General features: G+C 44.8%; 1 protein-coding gene across 3 annotated transcripts; it reads right to left on the minus strand.

The window, feature by feature from the left end:
* Positions 1-12742: 12742 nt before the first annotated feature.
* On the minus strand, positions 12743-22363 carry CREG1 (cellular repressor of E1A stimulated genes 1). Of its 3 annotated transcripts, XM_036076752.2 has the most exons (4): positions 21934-22357; positions 18287-18406; positions 16862-17046; positions 12743-14032 (listed from the first exon to the last, which is right to left on the minus strand). In XM_036076752.2, the coding sequence occupies exons 1-4, from the start codon at positions 22285-22287 to the stop codon at positions 14029-14031; spliced, it is 663 nt and encodes a 220-aa protein (XP_035932645.2). In that variant the 5' UTR covers positions 22288-22357; the 3' UTR covers positions 12743-14028. The 3 variants fall into 3 exon arrangements, with proteins under 3 accessions (XP_035932645.2, XP_035932644.2, XP_035932646.2); XM_036076751.2 differs by lacking the exon at positions 16862-17046 and having other exon boundaries at positions 21934-22363; XM_036076753.2 differs by lacking the exon at positions 12743-14032 and having other exon boundaries at positions 16858-17046; positions 21934-22360.
* Positions 22364-22965: the final 602 nt, after the last annotated feature.

A 22965-nucleotide genomic window follows, 5' to 3' on the forward strand; every position in this document is an offset into this window, starting at 1 on the left:
TTACAATAGCCAAGATATGGGAGCAACCCAAGTGTCCATCCATAGGTGAATGGATAAAGAAGATGTATATAATGGAATATTACTCAGCCATAAAAAATGAGATCTTACCATTTTCAACTACATGGATAGACCTGGAGGGTATTATGCTAAGGAAAATAAGTCAGACAGAGAAAGATAAATACCATATGATTTCACTCATATGTGGAATTTAAGAAACAAAACAAATGAACAAACAAAGAGAAAAAGAGACAAACTGAGTCTTTGATATAGATACACAGACACACACTGGTGGTCGCCAGAGGGGAGGTGAGTGGGGGATGGGTGAAGGGAAAGAAGAAAGAAAAAAAAACTATAGTGAGATACTACATCACACCCACTAGGGAGACTAAAATAAAAAAGATAAACAATTCCTGTTGGTGAGGATGTAAAGAAATTGGAACCCTCATACACTGCTGGTGAAAATGTAAAATGATGAAGCCCTTTTAGAAAACAGTTTGAAGGGCGCCTGGGGACTCAGTTGGTTGAGCATCTGACTCTTGATATTGGCTCAGGTCTTGATCTCAAGGTCGTGAGTTCAAGCCCCACATTGGGCTCCATGCTGGGTGTAGAGCCTACTTAAAAAAAAAAAAAAAGGAAAAAGAAAACAGTTTGACAGTTCCTCAAAAAGTTAAACAGAGTTATCATATGATACAGCAATTCTACCTCTAGGCATATACCCAAGAGAATTGAAAACATATGTCCACACAAAGACTTGTATCTTAATGTTCATTGCAACATTATTCATCATAGCCCTAAACTGGAAACAAGCCAACCGAGGAATGGTAAACAAATGTGGTATATCCCCAAAAGGGAATGTGATTCAGGCATAAAAAGGGATGAAGTATTATTACATATTACAACATGGATGGACCTTGAAAACATTGTGTTAAGTGAGAGAAGCCAAACAAAAGAACACATATTATAGACAGAAAGTAGATTAGTGGTTGCCAGGAGATGGGGAAGAGGGGAAATTCAGACTAACTGCTTATAGGTAAGAAGTTTCTTTTTGGGTTGACAGAAACATTCTAGCATTAGATGGTGGTGAATATAGCAAATATCATTGAGATTACACGTTAAAATGGTGAATTTTATGTTATGTGAATTATATCTCGAAACAAAAATAATGCTGAAACAAACAATATTAATTCTGTGCTTGCAAGTAATTCCTCACCATCTATGGCTTCCTTTTTCATTTTCTTAATGGTATTTTTTAATGAAAATGTTTTAAATTTGATGATAACCAATTTATCAATTTTTTTCTTATGGTTTGTGTTTCTTATATTTTATACCCAATTCATTGGGAGATTTTATCATGAAAAAGAATGCTGCATTTTGTTGAAAGCTTTTTCTGCATCTATTGAGATGATTTTATGACTTTTTCTTTCATTCTATTAATGTGGTGTATCGTATTTATGGATTTGCATGTGTCAAACCATCCTTGCATGCCAAGGATAAACACCACTTGATCATTGTGCACGATTCTTTGAAGTGCTGTTGAATTTGGTTTGTTAATATTTTTATTGAAAATTTTTTGTGACACCTGAAACTAAAATAACACTGTATGTTAACCAAACTGGAATTAAAACAAAAACTTCCTTAAAAAAAAAAAAGAAAGAAAATTTTTCTGTCTATATTTATCAGGGATATTGACCTATGGTTTTCTTTTCTTGTAATATCTTTTTTTTGCCTTTGGTGTCAGGGTAATGCTGGCCTTGTAAAATGAGTTAGAGAGTGTTCCCTCCTCTTCAATTTTTTGGAAGAGTTTGAGGACTAGTGACAATTCTTTAAATGTTTGGTAGAATTCCCCAGGGAGAACATTTGCTTCTGGGCTTTTCTTTGTTGGGAGACTTTTGATTACTGATTCAATCTCTACTCATTATTGATCTGTTAAAATTTTCTATTTCTTCATGATTCAATATTGGTAAGTTTCATGTTTCCAGGAATTTATCCACTTCTAGGTTATCCAATTTGTTGGCACGTAATTGTTCATAGTAATTTCTTATGATCCTTTTTATTTCTGTGATATCAGGGATAATGTCTTATTTCATTTCTGATTTTATTTATTTGATTCTTCTCTCTTTTTTTCTTGGTAGGTCTAGTTAAAGGTTTGTCATTGTGTTTTTGTTAAAATATAGCTATTAGTTCCATTGGTCTTTCCTCTTATTTCTCTGGTCTCTATTTATTTCTTCTCTGATCTTTATTATTTTCTTCCATCTGCTTTGGGCTTAGTTTGTTCTTCTTTTTCTGCTTTCTTGAAGTGTAAAATTAGGTTGTTTATTTGACATCTTTCTCGTTTCTTAATGTGGGGTATTTATTACTATAAACTTTCCCCTTAGAACTGCTTTTGCTGCATCCCATAAGTTTTGTTATATTGTGTTTCCATTTTTGTTTCTTCCAAGACATTTAAAATTTTTTTTCTAAGACCCATTGGTAGTCCAGGAGTATGTTGTTAAGTTTCCACATATTTGTGAATTTTCCAGTTTTCTTCTTCTACTTGATGTTTCGTTTTATACCACTGTGGTCAGAAAAGACACTTGGTATGATTTTGACCTTCTTAGGTTTGCTAAGACTTGTTTTGTGACCTATCATAAGATCTATCCTGGAGAATGTTCTGCATGCACTTGAGAGGAATGTGTGTTCTGCTGCTGGATGGACTGTTCTGCACATGTCTGACAGGATCATTTGGTCAAAAGTGTGGTTCAAGTCCAACATTTCCTTATGGATTTTCTGTCTGGATGATCTGTCTATTGTTGAAAGTGGGGTATTGAAGATTACTCTTATTGTCCTGTTGCCTATTTCTCCCTTCAGATCTGTTAGTATTTGCTTAATATATTCAGGTGCTCTGCTGTTGGATATATGTATGTTTATGACTGTTATATCCTCTTGAAGAAATGACCCCTTTATTATTATATAATTATCTTCTTTGTATTTGTTACAGTTCTTGATGTAAAGTCTATTTTGTCCAGTATAAGTGTAACTACCCCGGCTCTCTTTGGGTTTTGACTTGCATGGGACATCTTTTTCCATCCCTTCACATTAAGCCTGTATGTGCCCTTAAAACTAAAGTGAGTCTGTTATAAGCAGCATAGAGTTGGGTCTTGTTTTGTTTTGTTTTTTTAAATTCATCCAGCCACTCTCTGTTTTCTGATTGAAGAATTAAATCCATTTACATTTAGAGTAATTACCGATAGGTAAGGACTTACTACTGTCATCTTATTAATTGTTTGTTAGCTGTTGTGTTGTTCCCTTGTTCTTTCATCCCTCTCTTGCTTCCTTCCTTTTGTGAACTGATGGTTTTCTGTAGTGGTAAGCTTGATTCCCTTCTCCTTACCTTCTGTGAATCTACTGTAGATTTTGGCTTTGTGTTTACCATGACATTTACTTAAAACATCTTTTAGATATAACAGTCTAATTTACATTAGTAACAACTTCAATCATATACAAAAACTCTACCCTTGTGCTCTCCCCTTTTATGTTTTTGATGTCACAATTTACCTATTTTTATGTTGTATATTAAAAATTATTATAGCTACAGTTATTTTTAATACTCTTGTCCTTTAACCCTTATACTAGAATTAAGTGGTTAACATAGCACCATAATATGGTATTAGGGTATTCTGAATTTGACTATACATTTACCTTAACTAGTGTGTTGTATATTTTCATATGTTTCACATTACTAATTAGCAGCCTTTCATTCAACTTGGAGGACTCCTTTCAGCATCTCTTGTAAGGGAGGTCTCCTGGTGGTGAACTCCCTTAGCTTTTGTTTGGGGAAATCTTTATTTCTCCTTCATTTCTGAAAGTTAATTTTGCTGGGTAGAGTATTGTTGGTTGGCAGTTTTTTCTCTCAGCATTTTGAATATATCATCCTACTCTCTCCCTGCCCATGAGGTCTCTGCTGATAAACTTATAAGGGTTCCTTTATAAGTTACAAGCTTCTTTTCTCTTGTTGTTTTTGAGATTCTTTGTCTTTTATTTTTAATAGTTTTATTGCAATGTGTCTCAGAGAAGATCTCTTTGAGTTTGTTTTATGACCTATGAGCTTCATAAACTTGGATATCCAAATCTCTCTCCAGATTTGGAAAGTTCTTGGCTACTATCTCTTTAAGTAACCTTTCTGTCCCCCTCTCCCTCTCTTCTTCTGGGACTCCAATAATTCACTATTTATTTATTTATTTATTTATTTATTTATTTATTTATTTATTTTGCTGGTATCCCATAGGTCGCATAGGTTTTCTTCACTTTTTTTTGTTGTTCTCTGACTGGGTAATTTCAAAGTTCCTGTCTTCCAACACACAATTCTCTTTTCTGCTTGATCTATTTTGCTGTTGATGTTCTTTACTGTATTTTCCATTCATTGTATTCTTCAGCTCCAGAATTTGTTTGTTTCTTAAATTTCTCTTTGTTAAACTTCTCATTTTGTTCATTTATCATTTTCCTGATTTCACTGAATCATCTTTCTGTGTTTTCTTTTTTTTTTAAAGATTTTATTTAGTTATTTATTTGAGAGAGTGAGCGAGCAAGAAAGCATGAGCAGGGGGAAGGGAAGGGGCAGAGGGAGGGACAGAAGCAGACTCCCCGCTGAGCAGGGAGCCGGTTGCGGGACTCGATCTTGGGACTCCAGGATCATCACCTGAACCGAAGGCACACGCTTAAGTGCTTAAGCGACTGAGCCACCCAGGTGCCCGCTTTCTGTGTTTTCTTGTAGCTTTCTTAAAATATCTATTTTGAATTCTTTATCAGGAAAAACACAAGTCTCCAAATCTTGGGAATCAGTTACTGGAAGATTAGTGTAATCCTTTGGTGGCATCATGTTTCATTGTTTTTCACATTCCTTGGAGTTTTGTGTTGCTGTCTTCACATTTGAAGTAGCAGTGACCTCCTCTAGTCTTTACTAACTGCCTATAGGGTAAAGTATCTTCCATCAGCCCTGCTAGGGATTCTGAGACTTTCTCAAACCTTCTCTGGATGTGTCTGTTCCTCACTCCTTGCACCCTCTTGTGGCAGAATTCAGAAACTTGTATGTTTTCTCTCAATCTTGTAACGCCCCGGGCCAAGGGCTGACAGCCTCCCTTTTGCTTTCCCACAGGTGGTGCTAAAGCCCAAGTTTCTGGTCTCTCCCTGGTCCACAGATTCAGGTTGGCTTTCTGAGCATGCTCACTGGACACTTGCTAACACGTGCCCTCACGGCTGCCATCGGGAGCGCACACAGGGAGCCAGGGATGTAAGGGATATAGGGAAGCACGCATAGCACTGTGGCGCCTGGGAGCCAGTCAGGGGGATCTACAGGCAAGGTATCCCCAGTGGTCATGGCGGGCTTCTTGATGGAGTCCACAATGCAGTTAGCAGGATCCACATCCCTTAATGCCTTCCAAGTGTTCTATCTGCCACTTTCCCAGGCTCTTCCTGCCCCCCTAGTCGTGTAACTCATGATTCAGTGCTCTGGATGGAAGGAGAGAGAAGTGGGCCTCTCTAGCAGCATCCCACACAGCTGGGGAAGCTGAGTGCTTACTCACGTGCCCTCACTTTCCCCCACAGGAGAAATCACAGTGGCCAAGAGATCTGGGCCCTAAGCTGTGCCACCTCAGGGGAGGGATGATTGCTCCATAACAGATTGTCACAACCTGGTGACTGAACACAGCACAAATTTATTATCTCACAGTAAAGTCAGTCAGAAATCCAGGCACAGCATGACTAGATTCTCTGCTCCGGTTCCTAGGAGGCTGAAATCAAGATAGGTTAGCTGGGGTGGCAGTTCTCATCTGAGGCTCAGGAACCTGTTCTAAGGTCAGTGGTTGTTGGAAAAATTTATTCCCTTACAAATATAGAACTGAGGTCCTAATTTTCTTGCTAACTATTGGCCAAGACTGCTTTCAGATCCTAGAGAACACCTGTAGTTACTTGAATGTGGCCCCATAGACAGTTCACAACATGGATGTTTGCCTTCTCCCGGGCCAACCAGAGCAGATCTCTGACTTCTGCAACCAGCTGGAGAAAATTCTGCTTTTAAAGGGTTTATCTGATTAGGTCAGTCCCACCCACGATAACATAACATAATCGGAGTGATATTTCATCATATTTACAGGTCCTTCCCATAATCAAGGAGATTCTATAGGGCATGTACATCAAAGTGTGGAAATTCTGGGGGCCATCTCATGATGCTGTCTCCCAAAGAAGAACTATTAGAGAAGATGCTCCTTCCTTCTCCTCTGTGAGGATTAGGTATGCCTGGTATCTTTCTTATCAGATGGAGGAAGCTTGCCTGGGAATGAAGCCAACCCAGAGGAGAGCAAAACAAGAGATGTGTAAAAACAGAACACTTACTGCATTCATTGACAACCTGGATCATGCCATACCTAAAGGCCTGCCCACAGGCTTTTCCATTTCATAAGCCAGTAACTTTTTCTTGAGCTATATAGGACTTTGATTCTGTACCTTGCAACTGAAATGGCCTTGACTATCACAGATGCTGAAAATTCATGGCCACTGAAGACATGCTTGCAAATTTGCAATTTTGCCTGGGTTTTACCTAATGGGCCCTTTCCCACCCCCCAAAATCATTCATCCTGAAGAAAATTAAGTCACAAAATTTAGTTTCTTTAATGAGACATGAGGGAGGAAAACCATGCCTAATGTCCAAACACACAAGAAAGAAAGAAATGATGAGAAGACCACACGAGGATATAAAAGATCTTCAAAGGTGGCAAGGGATGGCAGAAACAAGCTGGGATACGGGTCAAATTGAAGAGGTGCTATCACGGGAGGAGATGAATTCTAACTGGCTGCATATAGCTGTTGACAGTCAAAGAGCTTCCACTGCAAACAGAACTTTTTCTGCTTTCATGGGGATGCCTACATTCATGTGTCACTTTCACATATATGTCATGTTTAATCTTCACGATGACTCAGTAAGGTAGTCAATATTGGTATACAGTTTCCATTTTATAGTGAAGGAAACTGAGACTCAGCAAAATGAAGTCATTTGCTCAAGGTCACAAGGCCAGTAAGTGGCCGAATCAAGTCTACAGCTTGGATTTTCTGGGTGCCAGTCCCCAGAGGTGGAAGAACATGAGCTGTAGAATCACCAGCCCCAGGTTCAAATTCCAGCCCATCCACTGACTAGCGGGCTGGTCAACAGTAGATGGTTGGAGGAACGAATAAAATGATCTATGTTATGTGCCTGGAATAGAAGGTAGATAAAAGAATCATTCAGGGGAGGTGACCATCCCCACCGTTGCCTAGGGAAAGGACTCCTAGAGGTTGTTAAATGTTTGGGGGCAGATGCTGTGTGCAAAGTCCTTCTAAGAATGACAGGAGCCCAGAGGGAGCGAGAAGGAGAGTTGCTGATGGTGGGCAAGTCCTGCTGATTCTGGACAAGTCCTCCAGAATGAGGGAGGCCCCCCGCCTTAGAGCAGGGCCCCCTGTGTTTCCTCGTTTTGATCTTCGAAGTTCTTGAGCACCAGGTCAGAACTCAATGCATCTGCCTCGTGCGCGTTACACACAGGTGGTTCCTGTTCCTGGGTTGGTGGAGTTGATGAGTTTAGCCACAGAACACCTATCAAGTCCATTCCTGGACATCTGAGCAAACACAAAATCATCATCTGCAATGGGCAAATGATGTGAGACACCAGGGCATCTGAGAGCCCAGTTGATGATGATGTGCTAGCAGTGGATATTCTCAACAAGTTCCTCACCTCTACTGCGGCTTATCCCGTCCTCTGACTCTACCAAATGGTCTTCCCCTCAGTGTGGGGCCACCAAGCACTGTCTCTATGAGAAGGCACAAACCGAGGAGCTGGTCCCAGCTTTGTCCTTAACTTGCTGTTTGGCCTTGACCAAATTACTTTACCTCACTAGGGCTTGGTGTCCTCAGCTGTAAGATGAAGGGGCTGAACTTCGAGGTGGACTTTTGTATGATTTGAGACTGAAAAACATCCTGAGAAATAAACAGCAATATTGTGGATTCCTCCATCAGAAAAGCAGCTCTTGAGGGCTGCCTAGTCTCATGAGACCCAGTACAGTACCTTGTACACACTTGAAGTTCCGTAAATATTTGTTAGATAAGAGGTGATTGTCTTTGTTTGTATTTATAATCGAAGCATTAAAAAAATAAAGCACTTTCTTCTTGTTGTCTTAAAAAAAAAAAAAAAAAGGCCCCCACATGCTGTCTTCTAGCTTGAAATTATATTTACGGATAATTGTTCCTACCTCGCCCATGTCCCTCCCCTTTTAGCCCTGCCTGCTGTGATCTACCCCCTGCACCATTTTGACTTTAGGAGCAGCCCGTGACTGCCTTGTGTCCAGGCTTCCATATGATGGTGTTAAAGGAAACCACAGGCCCAAAATGGAGTCACTTGTGCTAAACCCACATCACCAGACCAAGGCTTAATATCTAACCTAATTACAGTTTCAACCTTCTCCAGGAACGTAGTCTTAACTGGTCAGTCTGGAATTTTCTGGTCAGCACCAATGAGGTAATCTGCCACCATAGTCCCTTTTCTCCCCCCAGAGAAAGATGATGTAATCCACTCTTTCCTTGTCTCTTGTCTCTGCCCCCTTCGGCCTATACAAGCTTCCCATTTTGTAAAGGTCCTGGGAGCTGCCCCCTACTTGCTGGATGAGATGCTGCCTGATTCATGAATCATTCAACAAAGCCAATGAGATCTTCACAATTTACCATCGGTTTGCAGGGCTCTACCCCATCTCATGGCACTGGAGTGGCTCTGACTTCATGCAGACTGCATTTTGATCATTTGCAAAGGGGAAGGACCAACTGAGCTTGCATGGGATGGAGGCTGCTGGTGGCTTGGAAGTGCCCTCTCAGCCCCTCCTGGCCTTGGCCGGACTCCCCACCCCCACCCCAATCCAGGCCCATGTCCCCCTCTGAAGGGAGCCCACTTCTGGGGACTGCCGGGCGGGGACAGGTGGGTCCCTACACTAGACCTTCATGTTCTGTAAGACAGTCACCAGCTTAGGAGAAAGGTGAAGTAGTTAAAATAGACAAACAGGGGCCCGGAACTCCAGCAGGGCAGTGGGTCTGGCGCTGGCATGGGAGGGCTGAACAGGATTTTCCTACTCTGGGCGACCTTCCCTGGGCAGTTCAAGGCAGCTCCACAGGGACCTCTAACCACTGTCGTGTCAAACTGCGGTCCCCGGGGTCTTCTGGCTCCAAGCCTGCTGGGCCTGACCTCTCACCAGGTTTCACCACAGGACCCCAGAGCTTCCCACCTCCCCTACGTTTGGACATGGCACACACCCAGCACAGGGGGAGGGAGGGTCTCCCCCAATGCCCAGTGGAGACCAGTGACTGACGCATGACAGGTGTGACCTTCTTGCAGGGTTATTACCAAGAAAATGGCTAGCTCTCTGCTCCTCCACAGCGTGACCAGCTCATCCATGTAATGCGTGGCCTCAGGCTCTCCCACACCATGACGGAGATTGGCTAATGGCAGCGGTCCCCACCCAGCCTACCATCACCAGACTTCCAGAGGGGACTCTAGCAGAGCACTTGCCTAAGGCCACTCGGCTAAGTGCTTGAGCTGGGGTCCGAGCTTACATGGCCCTTCGGCTTCAGAGCTTCTACCCTACCCTGTGCTTGATGTTGCCTACCCCAAGAGACCTGGACTTTTCTTACATGTGACCTTTGCCATCTCTTCTTTCTTTTCTTTTCTTTTTTGTTTTAAGATATATTTATTTGAGAGAGAGAGAGACAGAGAGAGAGCATGTGGGGTGAGGGGAAGGGTAAAGGGAGAGGTAAAGAGAGTCTCAAGCAGATTCTGTGCTGAACACAGAACCCAACACAGGTCGATGTCATGACTCTGAGATCACAACCTGAGCTGAAACCAAGAGTCCAACGCTTAACCGACTGTGCCATTTCTCTACCACACACCTTTAATACGAGTGGCAAGACAATTCTTCAAAGGACCCCTATGTCCCAGCGGCTAAGGGGTCACTGGATTCTTTTTTTTTTTTTGAGAGAGAGAGAATGAGAGAGAGAGAGCACATGAGAGGGGGGAGGGTCAGAGGGAGAAGCAGACTCCCTGCTGAGCAGGGAGCCCGATGTGGGACTCGATCCTGGGACTCCAGGATCATGACCTGAGCCGAAGGCAGTTGCTTAACCAACTGAGCCACCCCGGCGCCCGGGGTCACTGGATTCTTAGAGTTAGATTAAAAGGACCCAGTCTGACATGTGACAGTGTGAACACCCCCATGCTAACCATCTGGGGACTCCAATTCCCTCCCTGAAGGAAGGAAAATAATGTGTGTCCCATCTACCTCTTGGGCTTGTTGCAAGGATGAGATAAATCACGGTGTATGAACTTATTTTGTAAAATTAAGTCCTATGACAATCATAACTTCTATTTTTGAGAAAACTCAACCTATGGGTAGCCAATTGATATTTGAAGCAAAGGAAAGAAAAGCAGCTAGTATTTGAGTTTTTTAAATGTCCAATGTTACCAGTGACCTAAGAGTTGTCAGTTAAAATAAAACAATTCTATTTTTACCTGTTAAATTCAGCACCCTGGGCGTGAACTATCCTATGCTATTTGCAGGACTAATTGACATAAACTCTTAGGAGCAATTCCGAACAAGTACTGACAGCTTTTGGCTCGCTAACTCCACTGCTGGGAATTGAAGGAAATAACCAGAGATATGGAATATGCTCTATGCATAAAGAGCTTTCTCTTAGAGCAAGGAGGAACTGGAAGTCACTTAAATGTACAAAAACTGGAGAAAGTGAAAACAGCACTTAGCTTTTGTCTGCCCCGTGTTCCTTTAGTTAGCCTAACTTTTCCTTTTCTTTCAGAAGCCCTGCTTCAGAGTTCTCCCAGCTCCTGTGGTTCCGAGGGGCGCGGAGCTGAACCCCCAGCCGCAGGGAAGGATATGTGACCCAGCTCAGCCAATGAGGGCGGCCCGTTCCCGGGCACAGCGATTATTCCGGAATGGCTCTCTCGCCGGGAAAGATGGGCCCGCTTTGCTGTAAAGATTAAATTGGCTGCAATTAAAACCAACACGGTGGAAAGAGGAGCCAGGAGATGAAGACAGCGCTAAAGGAATATTTTAAGATCAATGAACTCCTCTTTTTGCTTAAACTACTTTGACGGGGCTTCCTGTCACTAACAACTGAGCACTAATACAGAACAATATTGGGGAGCCGGAGGAGACGGATCTGATGAAATATTCTGCAGCCAGTCTAAGTCATCCTCAAGAGTGGTTTCTGGGAACATAACAAGCCTACGATTAAGTGAAACAAGTGTGATACACGATCCATATACAGCCTGATCTTGATTCAACTGAAAAATTTCATGGACGCAAAAATTGGAAGCCAACACATCAAAATATTAGCAGCCATGCTGACTGGTGAGATTATGGATTGTTAAACTTTAAAAAATTGTCCATACAGATACATATCTTACAATAAATACTAAGGAAAAAACTAAGAAAAAGGTAAAAGTTTTGTTGGTTGACTTATACCTCCTTTGATTCCGAAAGGACTTAAGCTATAATGGTCTTCTCAGATGAATATTTTAGAGCTTTTGGCTCTGACGTGACAGTTTGGAATTCCTCTAAAAAATATGGACCTACCAGCTTTGCACAACAGTAGAATGCTAATTTTTTTCATTACTAAAACTGAAAACATACCCCATGATAGGAAAGCAGGCTCTGCTCTTCCATTACTTTGTGACCTTCAGTCTGAATATCACTAAGAAGGGAAATGTGACATTAACAACCTCAGGTCCGTTTATTTATGCATTGATTTCATTGAACCCTGCCTCGTTTCACAAAGGATTTTTCTCCACCCACTCCATGCCTCCAAGGAATCTGAACTTGAACTAGAAGACAGAATAAAAACGCTAATTATTGGCAATGGCCTGGTAAAGACAAACAGCCTTGACCTGCTAAGCACAGACCCAAAGCCAATCAAATATCCGCCAACAGAGCCATCTGGGCTCCGTAGTTTCAGGCTCTCCCTTTCTATTTTTAATTCTCTTTTCTTGATCAGGGCCTGCCTTGTTCTCTGTGCCAAAGCCAGACACTCATCCCCCATCTGGGAAAGGCTAGGGCTCTGTCGGTCTTTTGCTGCAGGTGGGGTACAAGTGGCCCTGAAGGAAATGACATGGAGGAAGCGGTAAATCCGGGGAAGACTAGCAGCAGCAGCATGAGACCGAGCCTCTGGATTTCCTCTTGCCCCTCCTGGGCTGCCTTTACCCAGTGTCATCTCATCAAGGCCATCCACCGCTAACCTGGCCCACCGTGTCATTCTTAGGGACTTGAGCAGCCCCGAGGACGAAGACACCAGCATCTCCATAAAAAGTGGTCTACGGCGCTCTCTGGTGGCCAGTCAGAACATAACAGAGACATAATCTCATTCAACTGTGAACAAATCCCCAGCACCTGCTGTGAAGAAGTAGCTGACTTTCCAAATGATAACTGAATCCTAACTGAATATAGATATGTTTTGATATGGTATCAAATGATGAAGATAAAACTCACAATCAGTGAGTAAAGGGAGAAAAACAGATACACACCCTCAATCTCATTTTTTCACAAGGTACCTCGGCACCCGGGGCCCTAAAGGAAGCCAGCCAGTGGTTGATTTAACAGCATGCTAAAATAAAAATGCAAAAGGGTTTTGACAGCGGGCAATGAAAGTGTAATAAATACTAACATCTATGTTTAAGAAAATAAATCCAACACATTTCATGAAAATAATGCTTTTAATTATTTTGAGTGAAAAACCTATTTTACCAAATTCAATATAAATCGTGTTTCTTAGACAGCAGCTGTTTGCTGGATTTTAGGTAAGCTCATTTTGTAATTTTAAAACATAACAACTTGTATTCATCTTCCTTTCTTAGCCATTTAAGGATTCGGCAGCTTGGTTCCTGACACCCCTCTTTACGAGGGATCTTCCACCATCTTCTGAAATCATGTATATAGATAATAAAACCAAACTTTTCTTCTTTTCTGAAGAAATGTGATTTTTTTTTAAATGTTACCTTCTCCCTCATGACCCGAATTAGGTAGTAACAGCACGGGAGCCATTTAAAGACTTAGAGTAGCTGAGGCCACTGCTGAGAGCAGCATTATTTAGAAAGCTACAGAGAGCGGCTGGGGGCAGCGGGTTTGGGGCCGGGCTTATGCTGGTCTGTGTCCGGTAAACTTTACTTACGAAAGAACACCAGAAACGACTTACACAAAATTCCCTGCATCCTTTTTTGTTTTGCAAGCCCATTTGGGGGCAAAACATAAAATAAAATAATGTGTACATGTATGTCGGGGTGTGTTTGGAGTGCAGGACACAGATTATACAGCGTTCTGTCCACTTGGACGGGGAAATCAAATTCAGGAAAGGTTTATGAACTTCTTCTGTTCCAGGTAATCATCACTTTAGATTTGAAAAGTGAAAAAAAAAAAAAGTTCTTTATAAGAAATAGTTTTGCCCTACATTGGATCAACAACTCCCTGGGACCGTCAGGCAGGAATGGACCACGAGGAGGACGTGCCGTGAGCATCTCACCAGGGTCTGGCACGACCACGCATGTGCAGGTGCGCGGGCAATGGGCCAGCCCCGCCGCCGGGCTCGGGCAGCTCGGGCACAGGCGCGGGGGGGACCGAGGCCCTCCCCCAGCACGGTGGCTTCCAGGAGGTAAGGACCCATGTTCTTACATCTAAATCTGGCTCCTCTTCAAGGAGCACCATTGGAAAACTATTTGGAACGGATGGAGCAAAACTTCCTTGATCATAATGAAAGATATCCCTCTATGAAAATGGCTTCAAATTTGGAGGAAAAAAAAAAAATTCTAGCAACCAAATCTTCCAAGAAATCCAGGAATAGTGCGACTCTATTTTGTAAACAAGCAAGCAAGCAAAGCCAACAAGCCGATCTGGGAAATATTCTACAGAGAGATATTAAGCCCTTCGGGTCTGCATGAGCCATCCTAAGCAGCCTCCAGGGTGGTGTTAAAGATGCCATATTCTGCTTCACCTAGAGAGGGGAAGAGAGAGGAAGAAGAATTATTTCATTAAACGGAGTTGACAAATCTTACAAGGTCATCATTCTAGGGAATGATTCAAGCAGCTCCTGATCCAGAAGTTTAGGATCCTGAGTGAATTTCAGCCACTTCAGAGTACTGAAGAATTGCCTGAGTTTGTGCACATTCCTGAATTCTGGTAGCAACAGGTTTAGGGTCCGGCCTTGGAGACTTCATTTTAGCCAGCACCCCTCCCCTGTGAGTATGATGCCCACACGCTCTGGTAGAGGCCTCTGGGACGCAGAGCTGATGACCAGTGCAACTTGTCTGAAACAGACAATAGTCAGATGAGTTCTGAAAGGTCAGCTTTAAGATTGTCTCTCCAGGGCGCCTGGGTGGCTCAGTCGTCAAGCGTCTGCCTTCGGCTCAGGTCATGATCCCAGGGTCCTGGGATCGAGCCCCGCATCGGGCTCCCTGCTTCTCCCTCTCCCACTCCCCCTGCTTGTGTTCCTGCTCTCTCTGTGTCTCTGTCAGATAAATAAATAAAATCTTTAAAAAAAAAGATTGCCTCTCCCTAGGATTCTGGTGTCCTGCCTCAGAAGGTGGTCTAGACTTTTGTCCTCCTCTCAAAAGGACAGGGAAATGCTCCCTCTTATCTCTGAGCTGCAGAAAAAGGCTCACAAGTCTGCATAAAATGGGAACCTCAAATTTATCTATTTTACTCACTTATTCAACATGGAGACTTATAGGCAAGCACATTTTTGTTATTAAATCAAGCACTGCCCTTGGGCATGTTATTTATACAAAAATAACTATTTCAGAGATTGTCACATCCTGTAAAAGTGAACTTTAACCTTGCATCGCGGGCCATCCTCCTGGATAATTCATTGCCAGGTCATAATGTTGTAACTGTTGCCTCCGTATTCCTATAAAGGAAGGTGGCTTTGTCAGTCCAGGAGAGAATCACTGGCCTGAGCCTCTTCTCCTGTGTGCTCAGAAGCAAAAGAAACACCACGACTGCTGGGTTCCTCGTTCAAACAAAGAAGCTGAGAACTTTGTCTCAAGTTATCAGCCTGACAAGTAGCCAGTATTTACTAAGCACCTGCTCTGAGCCATGCACTGTCCTAGGCCCTGTTTGGGATTAAACAAACAAACAAATAAATAAATAAGACCTGAGCTTTGCTGTGAAGAACTTTACAATGGTGATGGGACGTCAAGAGTTCAGTGTGGAACTGGGGCGCCTGGGTGGCTCAGTCGTTAAGCGTCTGCCTTCGGCTCAGGTCATGATCCCAGGGTCCTGGGATCGAGCCCCGCATCGGGCTCCCTGCTCCGCGGGAAGCCTGCTTCTCCCTCTCCCACTCCCCCTGCTTGTGTTCCCTCTCTCGCTATCTCTCTCTCTGTCAAATAAATAAAATAAAATCTTTAAAAAAAAAAAAAAAGAGTTCAGTGTGGAACTATGTGGAATGAAGAAAGGCTGAGAATATAAGCCCCCAAGTGAGCTACAGTCTACAGGCCTAACTTAGCCTCACCACCCTGATCTCTGCAAAGCGCCATCAGTCGTCACAAGTACAAGTGCCTCACGTGACTGACCCAGGGTTAGGAGCCCGGCCAGCTAGCGGACAGGTCACCAGAGAAACAGGCTATCATCATGGTTAGAAGCAAGGTCCCCACCTTGCTAGAGGGGGGAGACTCTAGACCGACCCAGAGCTAGAATGCCGACGTCTCGATCCCAGCACCAACACGTACTGGCTTCAGACTTCAGGCAAGTTTCTTCCTTTTCTGTGCGTCGGCGTCGGCTCTCCATCTCACAGCCGAAGAGAAACATGCCCTAGCGTCTTGCAGGGAGAATTCAGTGTGTAAGGCAGTCAGCACGGCACCGAGCCAGCGGCAAACACTCACCTCCCACTGGAGGCGGCCTGGAGGACGGCAGCTAGGCCACCGACCTTGTCCCCAGGGAAAAGCCCAGACTTCTGTGTTCCTTCATTGGAACCCTGACCTAATTTCAAAGGATCTGATCACACCCTTCTTTCCTGTCCTTTTCCCATCTTCAGGCTATTTTCTTCTTCGTTCTCTCCTGGGTGCCCTCGGGTGTCAACCTCCCCCCACCCCAAGTGTCCACTTCCTGGTGGGTGCCCCACACGGCCCCCCAGCACTCACAGCACTGGGGCTGATGGGCACGGGGCCGCGCACGCAGACTCAGATGTGGACCATTCACAGTCCAGAAGTTCCCAAGTCTCATTCTCATGGGAAAAGGCCATCACAGGTCAGCCAGGGCCCCAGAGCATCGCCTTAGTTCAAGCCTGTAGACAGAGCTTGGGCGCTTGTGAACTTGGATGGAAAATAGACGTTTTCATTTTCATTAAGCTCTAACTAAAATTTATCATTTCCTTCAGTGATGAATGTAGGCAACAAACCCGAGTGGTGATAGCGTATCTGTGACTGTCACCAACAGAAATAAAGAAATCACAGATACTCACATCACGTTAGCGTTGTCACAAATGCCACAAAATGTTCAGTGCTCACTACTCAGAAAGTACAGTAATGTTACAGACTCACTATTAAATCTTATTTAATGTGTTCATTAAAAAGTCAACATATTATTACACCACACATTTAAAAAATATTTTTTATAAATGTATTTCAATAGAGTTGTTTCCGTTGTATTTCCTATGTATTTTATACACCTAAAATGTTATTGAGGGGAAGTCATAGGCTTTACCAGCTTGCTAAAAGGGTCGGTTCATGGTACATGAAATGGTTAAGACTCTCCCTTGCTTTAAAAGATCGAGGACTGCTAATCAAAGTTGCAGTATTAGAAAGAAGAAAGATGTGTAAATACTTACTGAAATGTGACATTATAATATTCTTCAGGTGTCACTATTTTTGGTCCACCAAAGTAGTCCAGGACCCAGATGTTGGTTATGTTCAACTTGGCAAAGAACCAATTATGGCTGGACGGCCAGGTTTTCATCTCAGGATGCCGAACAAACAGGGAATGCTTGGCAAAGCCCGTTTCCGTTTGGTTCACCTGAAGGGCATATGTGACGTAAACGACTCCTAACAACCACACCCTGTGTTCTCGCCTGCTAAGGATGTGGGGTTCTAGCATCCTACAAATCCTGAAGGGTCTATTTAGTTACTGATCTTAAACTTAAGGAATCAAGAGGAAAAGACGGAAGCATGCAGAATAGCGGAAAACACCCAAGAATTCAGATGCTGGTGGTACACATATACTGACGTGGGAAACCACCCCGAGTACCGACTTCCATTGCCCGACAGTCATTCCGAGCTATCAGAGTAACCGGCACAGGGCGCATGATAACATGCTAGGATGCTCACGCCGTGTCACATTGGCACATGTATCCCGTAACAAGCATGTGTTCAACATGGAGATGCAAATCCCCAGAGGATAAAGGTCTCGGGAAGAAGCACAGTGGAACTCAAGAGCATTTGCCGCCCCTCCCCCCTTCTCCTGCTCGTGAAATGCAGCCACAGAGATGCGTCCACACAGAACTTCCAGACCATTAATCAAACTTGTCTGAGGTAATCATGATCGACAAGGTCAAGAAGCACATCTGCTGGCAAGGCCATCAGATCAGTGCTCGGACACCTTGCCCTCTGCCTTGCAGCGTTCACCCCACTGTCTAAATTCACATCTGGCACCCCTCTTTCAGCTTCTATGGTCTGTTCTCGGCCCTAAGCCACTGTTAAAATATGGAGACAAGGAGCCCACACAGGGGAAACACTGTGCAGTGTACAACACGGCCAACGGCAGAAGGCTTTGGTTGAACAGATGTTCCCTACGGAGGAGCTGAGCAGCTGTTACATCTGTTCAGCTTCAAAAACTCATTCATTTTCCGCATAAATATCTTATCAAACACCTATACGAAGTCAACCGATTTAAGCCTTTAGTTTTCATGAAAGTACAGATTAGAATATATTCTCACTCTGTATCTCAATCATAAATCATTTTCATTTTATTCTTAAGGTATCTCTTCTTGGGGCGCCTGGGTGGCTCAGTCAGTTAAGCGTCTGCCTTCGGCTCGGGCCATAATCTCAGGGTCCTGGGATCGAGTGCCGCAGCAGGCTCTCTGCTCAGAGGGGAGCCTGCTTCTCCCTCTCCCTCTGCCTGCTGCTCCCCCTGCTTGTGCTCTCTCTCTCCCAAAGAAATAAATAAAATCTTAAAAAAAAAAAAAAGTTGTCTTTTCTTTCATTGTTAATAGATGATGCTCTTCTAAAACCCGTCTCTGTTCTTGTTAACTACTCACCTTGGTAACAGTTCCCGACAGTATTATGTGAGCACAGAGGGGACTTTGGGGATCAAATCCCTGCTTCCTGCAGAAGTTAGTCTGTGCCAAAGACATGGTCAGCGTAGCATGTGGATTCTCCTGTAGAGAGAAAATAAAGATCCCCACACAGGAGATACTGTCTCTGGAGAGGTAATAAACCTCATAAATCACATACACACTGTCCCTAGAGCTGAGCGTCTTCCAGGAAACAATGAATTGTAAAATACCACCTACCACTTGAGAAAATTACTAGTTGGGTAGAGTTTGATCTTGACCTTTCCTCCGAAAAAGCAGGGGCTAAGATTCCATATTTAAGATTAACTGATTCACTCTTTTTTCTTAAACTCTTAATCTGTTTCATATTCACCAGAGAAATGACATTACAGTATTGCCCAAATACAAGGCTGGTCTAGAGCCTTCACTGAAAGATCTAAGGGCTTAGACTCTAATATGAAACTAGGGCGTAAAAATACACAGTTGTTCACCTAGCTAATCGGACAATTTAAGCAAGAAAGTTGCTGAATCATGTTTTTTGGTTATCTTATGCTAGCAGAAATTGTCTTGTGATTTCAAAATTGGAGAAGTTGTTCATTCCTGTTTTAGCAATAAGAGAAGTGTCAGCATTTAAAGTAAAGTAAGCAAAATTCTTCCTTCTTATTCAGAAATCAGCTTCATGAAAGGCACTGTTGAGAGATCACAGCAAAATTCACACGTTGCATTTAGTGCTTTAAACTCCAGTGGCTTGTGTGGGAAATTCTGCCATCTCATGGTGACCTATCAAAACAATGAGTATAAAGAGAGCTCCTTGAAATCACTTAGCCAAACATTCACTGTCTGTACACTCTTAGGCAAGAGGCCAGAGGAGACAAAAAAAAAGGGGGGGGGGGGTTTGCCTTTCTCTGTGACTTTATAATCTGGTTGAAAAGTCAGACATAAACAAAACTTAAATAAATGCAAGATGACCCAGAAGAGATCAGAAGACAGTATACAACTAATTGTCAAGTGGATGGTACAGTGAAGTGTATTTGAAGTTTAGTATACGGAGATGTCAACATAGCCTGGAGTAATATGGACACTATAGAGAGCCTTATAAAATATTCAAAATCAGGACAGAAGTGGGATGATGTACTAAAGGTAACGGGAATTTCAAAAACAGAACTGGGGAGATGTGGCACATGATTATGAGTTATGAGAAACCCAATCTGCTTGAAAGAGAGGTTTTGGGGTGTGGGGGGGGATGTGGGAGAGGTGGTGGGGGTGGGGGAGTGAGGGTGGCTCAACTCCAAGCTAAGGAGTCAAGATTGTGCTCTGCAGGCTAGAATCTGTGCTTTCCAAGAACCACCTGCATGGAGAACTTGTCAAAATGCTGGTTTCTGGGCTCCGTTCCCAGCCCTGGTATTTGTACTTTTAACAAACATCCCAAGTGAATCTTACGCAGCTCTAGGCAGCCAGATGCTGTTAAAGGTTTCTGGGCAGAGGGCAATGCTGTGTGGTATTTTGTTCATGTAAATCTGGCAGGTAGGGTGACAGGGGGAAGACAGAGGTCAGAAGGAGGAGGTAGAAACCAACCTGACTGGTTAACTGACGGAATCAGAGTCAGACTAATTCTGACATGGCCACACCTTTTCCCTGCCATCACAGAAACCTGAAATCCAGGAGAGGTTCCTTACACCGTCTCTCTAGACAGGTCAAAGACCTGGGCTGGAGTTCTCCCTGGCAGCCTTTAGTGGCTGGGCACAGGGGAGTCCCCTCTGAGTCTTAGTTTTCCTCCTTCCTACAAAGCAGATGACCATATCAGCGAGACTTTAAATATAATTACGGATAGCAGTGGTTCTCAATCCCCCTCCCTCTTTAGAAGCGTCAGGGAGGGATTGGGGAGTTGTGTGTTTTTGTTTTGTTTTTTTTAAATAAAATGTGTTTTTAATAAAATACCCAGGTACCGTATTTTTAAGTCTTCCCAGATGACTGTGTTTGTAGCCAGGGTTGAGCATTGCTGACTGAGTGGAATGAGCTTGCTTTGGGCAAATGCCTGAGAGTGGGGTGGCCTGGGAATAAGGAAGGGGTGAATGGAGGTGTGTGTATCTTAAAAAGAGCAGCGGTTTCTGTTTTTTATTCACAGAATTCAGGTCCCCAGGGGCACAGATCTTCCAAGAAACTAAAAACTTAGATTTGTGGGGCTCCTGGGTGGCTCAGTCGTTAAGTGTCTGCCTTCGGCTCAGGTCACGATCCGTGTCCTGGGATCAAGCCCTGCATTGGGCTGCCTGCTCGGCGGGAAGCCTGCTTCTCCCTCTCCCACTCCCCCTGCTTGTGTTCCCTCTCTCACTGTGTCTCTGTCAAATAAATAAATAAAATCTTAAAAAAAAAAAAACCCTTAGATTTGTAATTGAAATCTCAATTTTCGAATGTTGGTAACTACCCTAGCCCCTCCCTCCCCACCCACAAGGAATATAATCCAAGACCCTCTGTGGATGGCTGAAACCTTATATAGACTATGCTTTTCCTATACACACACACACACCTGTGATAACATTTAATTTATAAATCCGTCATAGTAAGAGATTGGCAACAATAACTAGTAATAAAATAGGACAATTATAACAATATACTGTAATAAAAGTTAGGCGAATATGCTCACTCTCTCTCAAAGTATCTTATTGTCCCGTACTCACTCATCTAATGATAATGCTGAGAGATGATCAAATGCCTAGGGAACGAGGTGAAGGGGGTAGGCTTTGTGACCTGGAGCTAGGCTACAATTATCTGACAATATCTCAGAAGGAGAATCCTGTGCTTCTTAAATACAGTTGACTTCAGGTAGATGAAACCACAAAGTGAAACCACGGATGGGCGGGGGGGGGGGGGGGGGGGGGGGGAGGCGGCGACTACTGTAATTCAAATTTATTATAAAACCAAACAGAACTCTGTGTGGGCCAAAGAAAACTGGTCTGTGGGACATATTCAGGTCATGTGCCACCATTCTGTGACCTGTATTTTGAAGGCAGACGGACCTGGCATAGTTGGGCTACTGGCTTTGGGCAAGTCACTCAACCTGTCTAAGCTTCAAGTTCTTCATCCGCAGCCCATTCCCGGACTCTGTATGGCTCTAGCCCCCTCACGCTGTAGAGTTGTGACACCACTTGGGACAGCACGGATCCACCAGAGGGTTCTAAGCCTGGCCCCGCCACAAAAGCCGGGCAAAGGGTGACCACATAGACCTCACATCAGTTCTGCTCCTAACCAGGGAAGGTAATGTGCACCGGGGGCCTCAAGGCTGCCTTAAACACTCACGATGTAGTGTATTAGCTTCTTGCTGCTGAAAGGAAAATTCTTCATTCAGAAGGAAGGGTACGCCCTGTAAGACTTTTAATAGCGCCACGGTGCCCCAGGACGACTCAAGGGTGCGAAGTCCCCCCGGCAGGTGCTGCCAAGAATTCACCCCAGCGGCGGGCGGGCGGGCAATTCCCGCCTTTAGTGGCCCAACAGTTGGAATGCTGCAAAGCCGGCGCGGGAGGTAAGAGGCAGGGCTCAGGGCCGCGCGCAAATTCTTCCCTCGAGCTGCCCCGCCCTCCTTCCCCGGCAGAATTTCGGCGACAGTCGGAAGGCTGGCCCTGCGGCCTCCGGCTCACCTGCAGGTTGCCCACCGACTGCTGCAGCGGGCTCAGGTAGAAGTAGGGCACGCCGCTGCCCGCGCCCGGGGGCCCGTCGCTGAGCGACAGGACGTCGGCGAAGGCCCAGCCGCGCACCGCCGGGTCCGTGGACAGGGTGGCCAGCGCGCCCCAGTCGCAGACGTGCGTCACGAAGCGGGCCACGCGCGCCGCGTCCTCGCGGGGCGGCAGCGGTGGCAGCAGCTCGGCGGCGGCCCAGTCCCCGTGATCCCGGCCGCCCCGGCCCCGCGCCGGCGCCACGAGCAGCGCCACCAGCGCGGGCGCCAGCAGGGCGGCGAGCAGCGCGCGCGCGGACCCGCGGGCTCGGCCGGCCATGACCGTGACTCCAGAGAGTCTGCGGCCCCGCGACCGACAGGGTCGAGGGTTAGCCCTGCGCTCCCGGCCCCGCCCACCGCGGCGCCGGCTGGTCACGCCCCCTCCGGGGGGCCAATCGGAGTCCGGGGGGCGGAGGGGGCGGGACAACTTGCTGGGGCCCGACTTGTTTATCCACCTCCCTGCTGTCAGCCAGCCGCTCTTTTTTTTTCTAATATTTTATTTATTTATTTGAGAGAGAGAGAGAGAGAGAGAGCGAGCGTGCATGGGGGAGGAGCAGAGGGAGAGGAAGAAGCAGACTCCCCGCTGAGCGGGGATACTGAGGTCGGGTTCGATCCCAGCACCCCAAGATCATGACCTCAGCCGAAATCAGACGCTTACCCGGCTGAGCCCCAGGCGCCCCTCCCGGTGGGGATCTTTAAGGACCGTGAAATTGTCCTAAATGTGAAGTTTGCTTTGTTTGGCAGATGGGAAAACGGAGGCTCAGAGAAATTAGGAAACTTGCCTACGTCATCCTGTTTGGAGAAGACTGGCGTCTTCACACGCACACCTTTTTAAAATACCTTTGTATACGGACATTTGGCGTGTGAGAAGAAATGCTGCACTTTCTGTATATGCTCCCCTTTTCTGTTTGCTTCACTATCCGCACCGAAGAGCAGCCAGGGTCCTGGTGGTAAAGGA

Source organism: Halichoerus grypus, chromosome 7 (assembly GCF_964656455.1).
Source record: "Halichoerus grypus chromosome 7, mHalGry1.hap1.1, whole genome shotgun sequence".
NCBI classification, from domain to species: domain Eukaryota; kingdom Metazoa; phylum Chordata; class Mammalia; order Carnivora; family Phocidae; genus Halichoerus; species Halichoerus grypus.

Excerpts from the sequence above, each read along its gene's own strand:
- CREG1 (XM_036076751.2), bottom strand. The coding sequence starts at position 22,287 with ATGGCCGGCCGAGCCCGCGGGTCCGCGCGCGCGCTGCTCGCCGCCCTG. Across the intron at positions 18,407-21,933 it reads AGTCGGTGGGCAACCTGCAG|GAGAATCCACATGCTACGCT; the intron begins GTGAGCCGGAGG and ends TTCTCTCTACAG. Across the intron at positions 14,033-18,286 it reads TGTCGGGAACTGTTACCAAG|GTGAAGCAGAATATGGCATC; the intron begins GTGAGTAGTTAA and ends TCCCCTCTCTAG.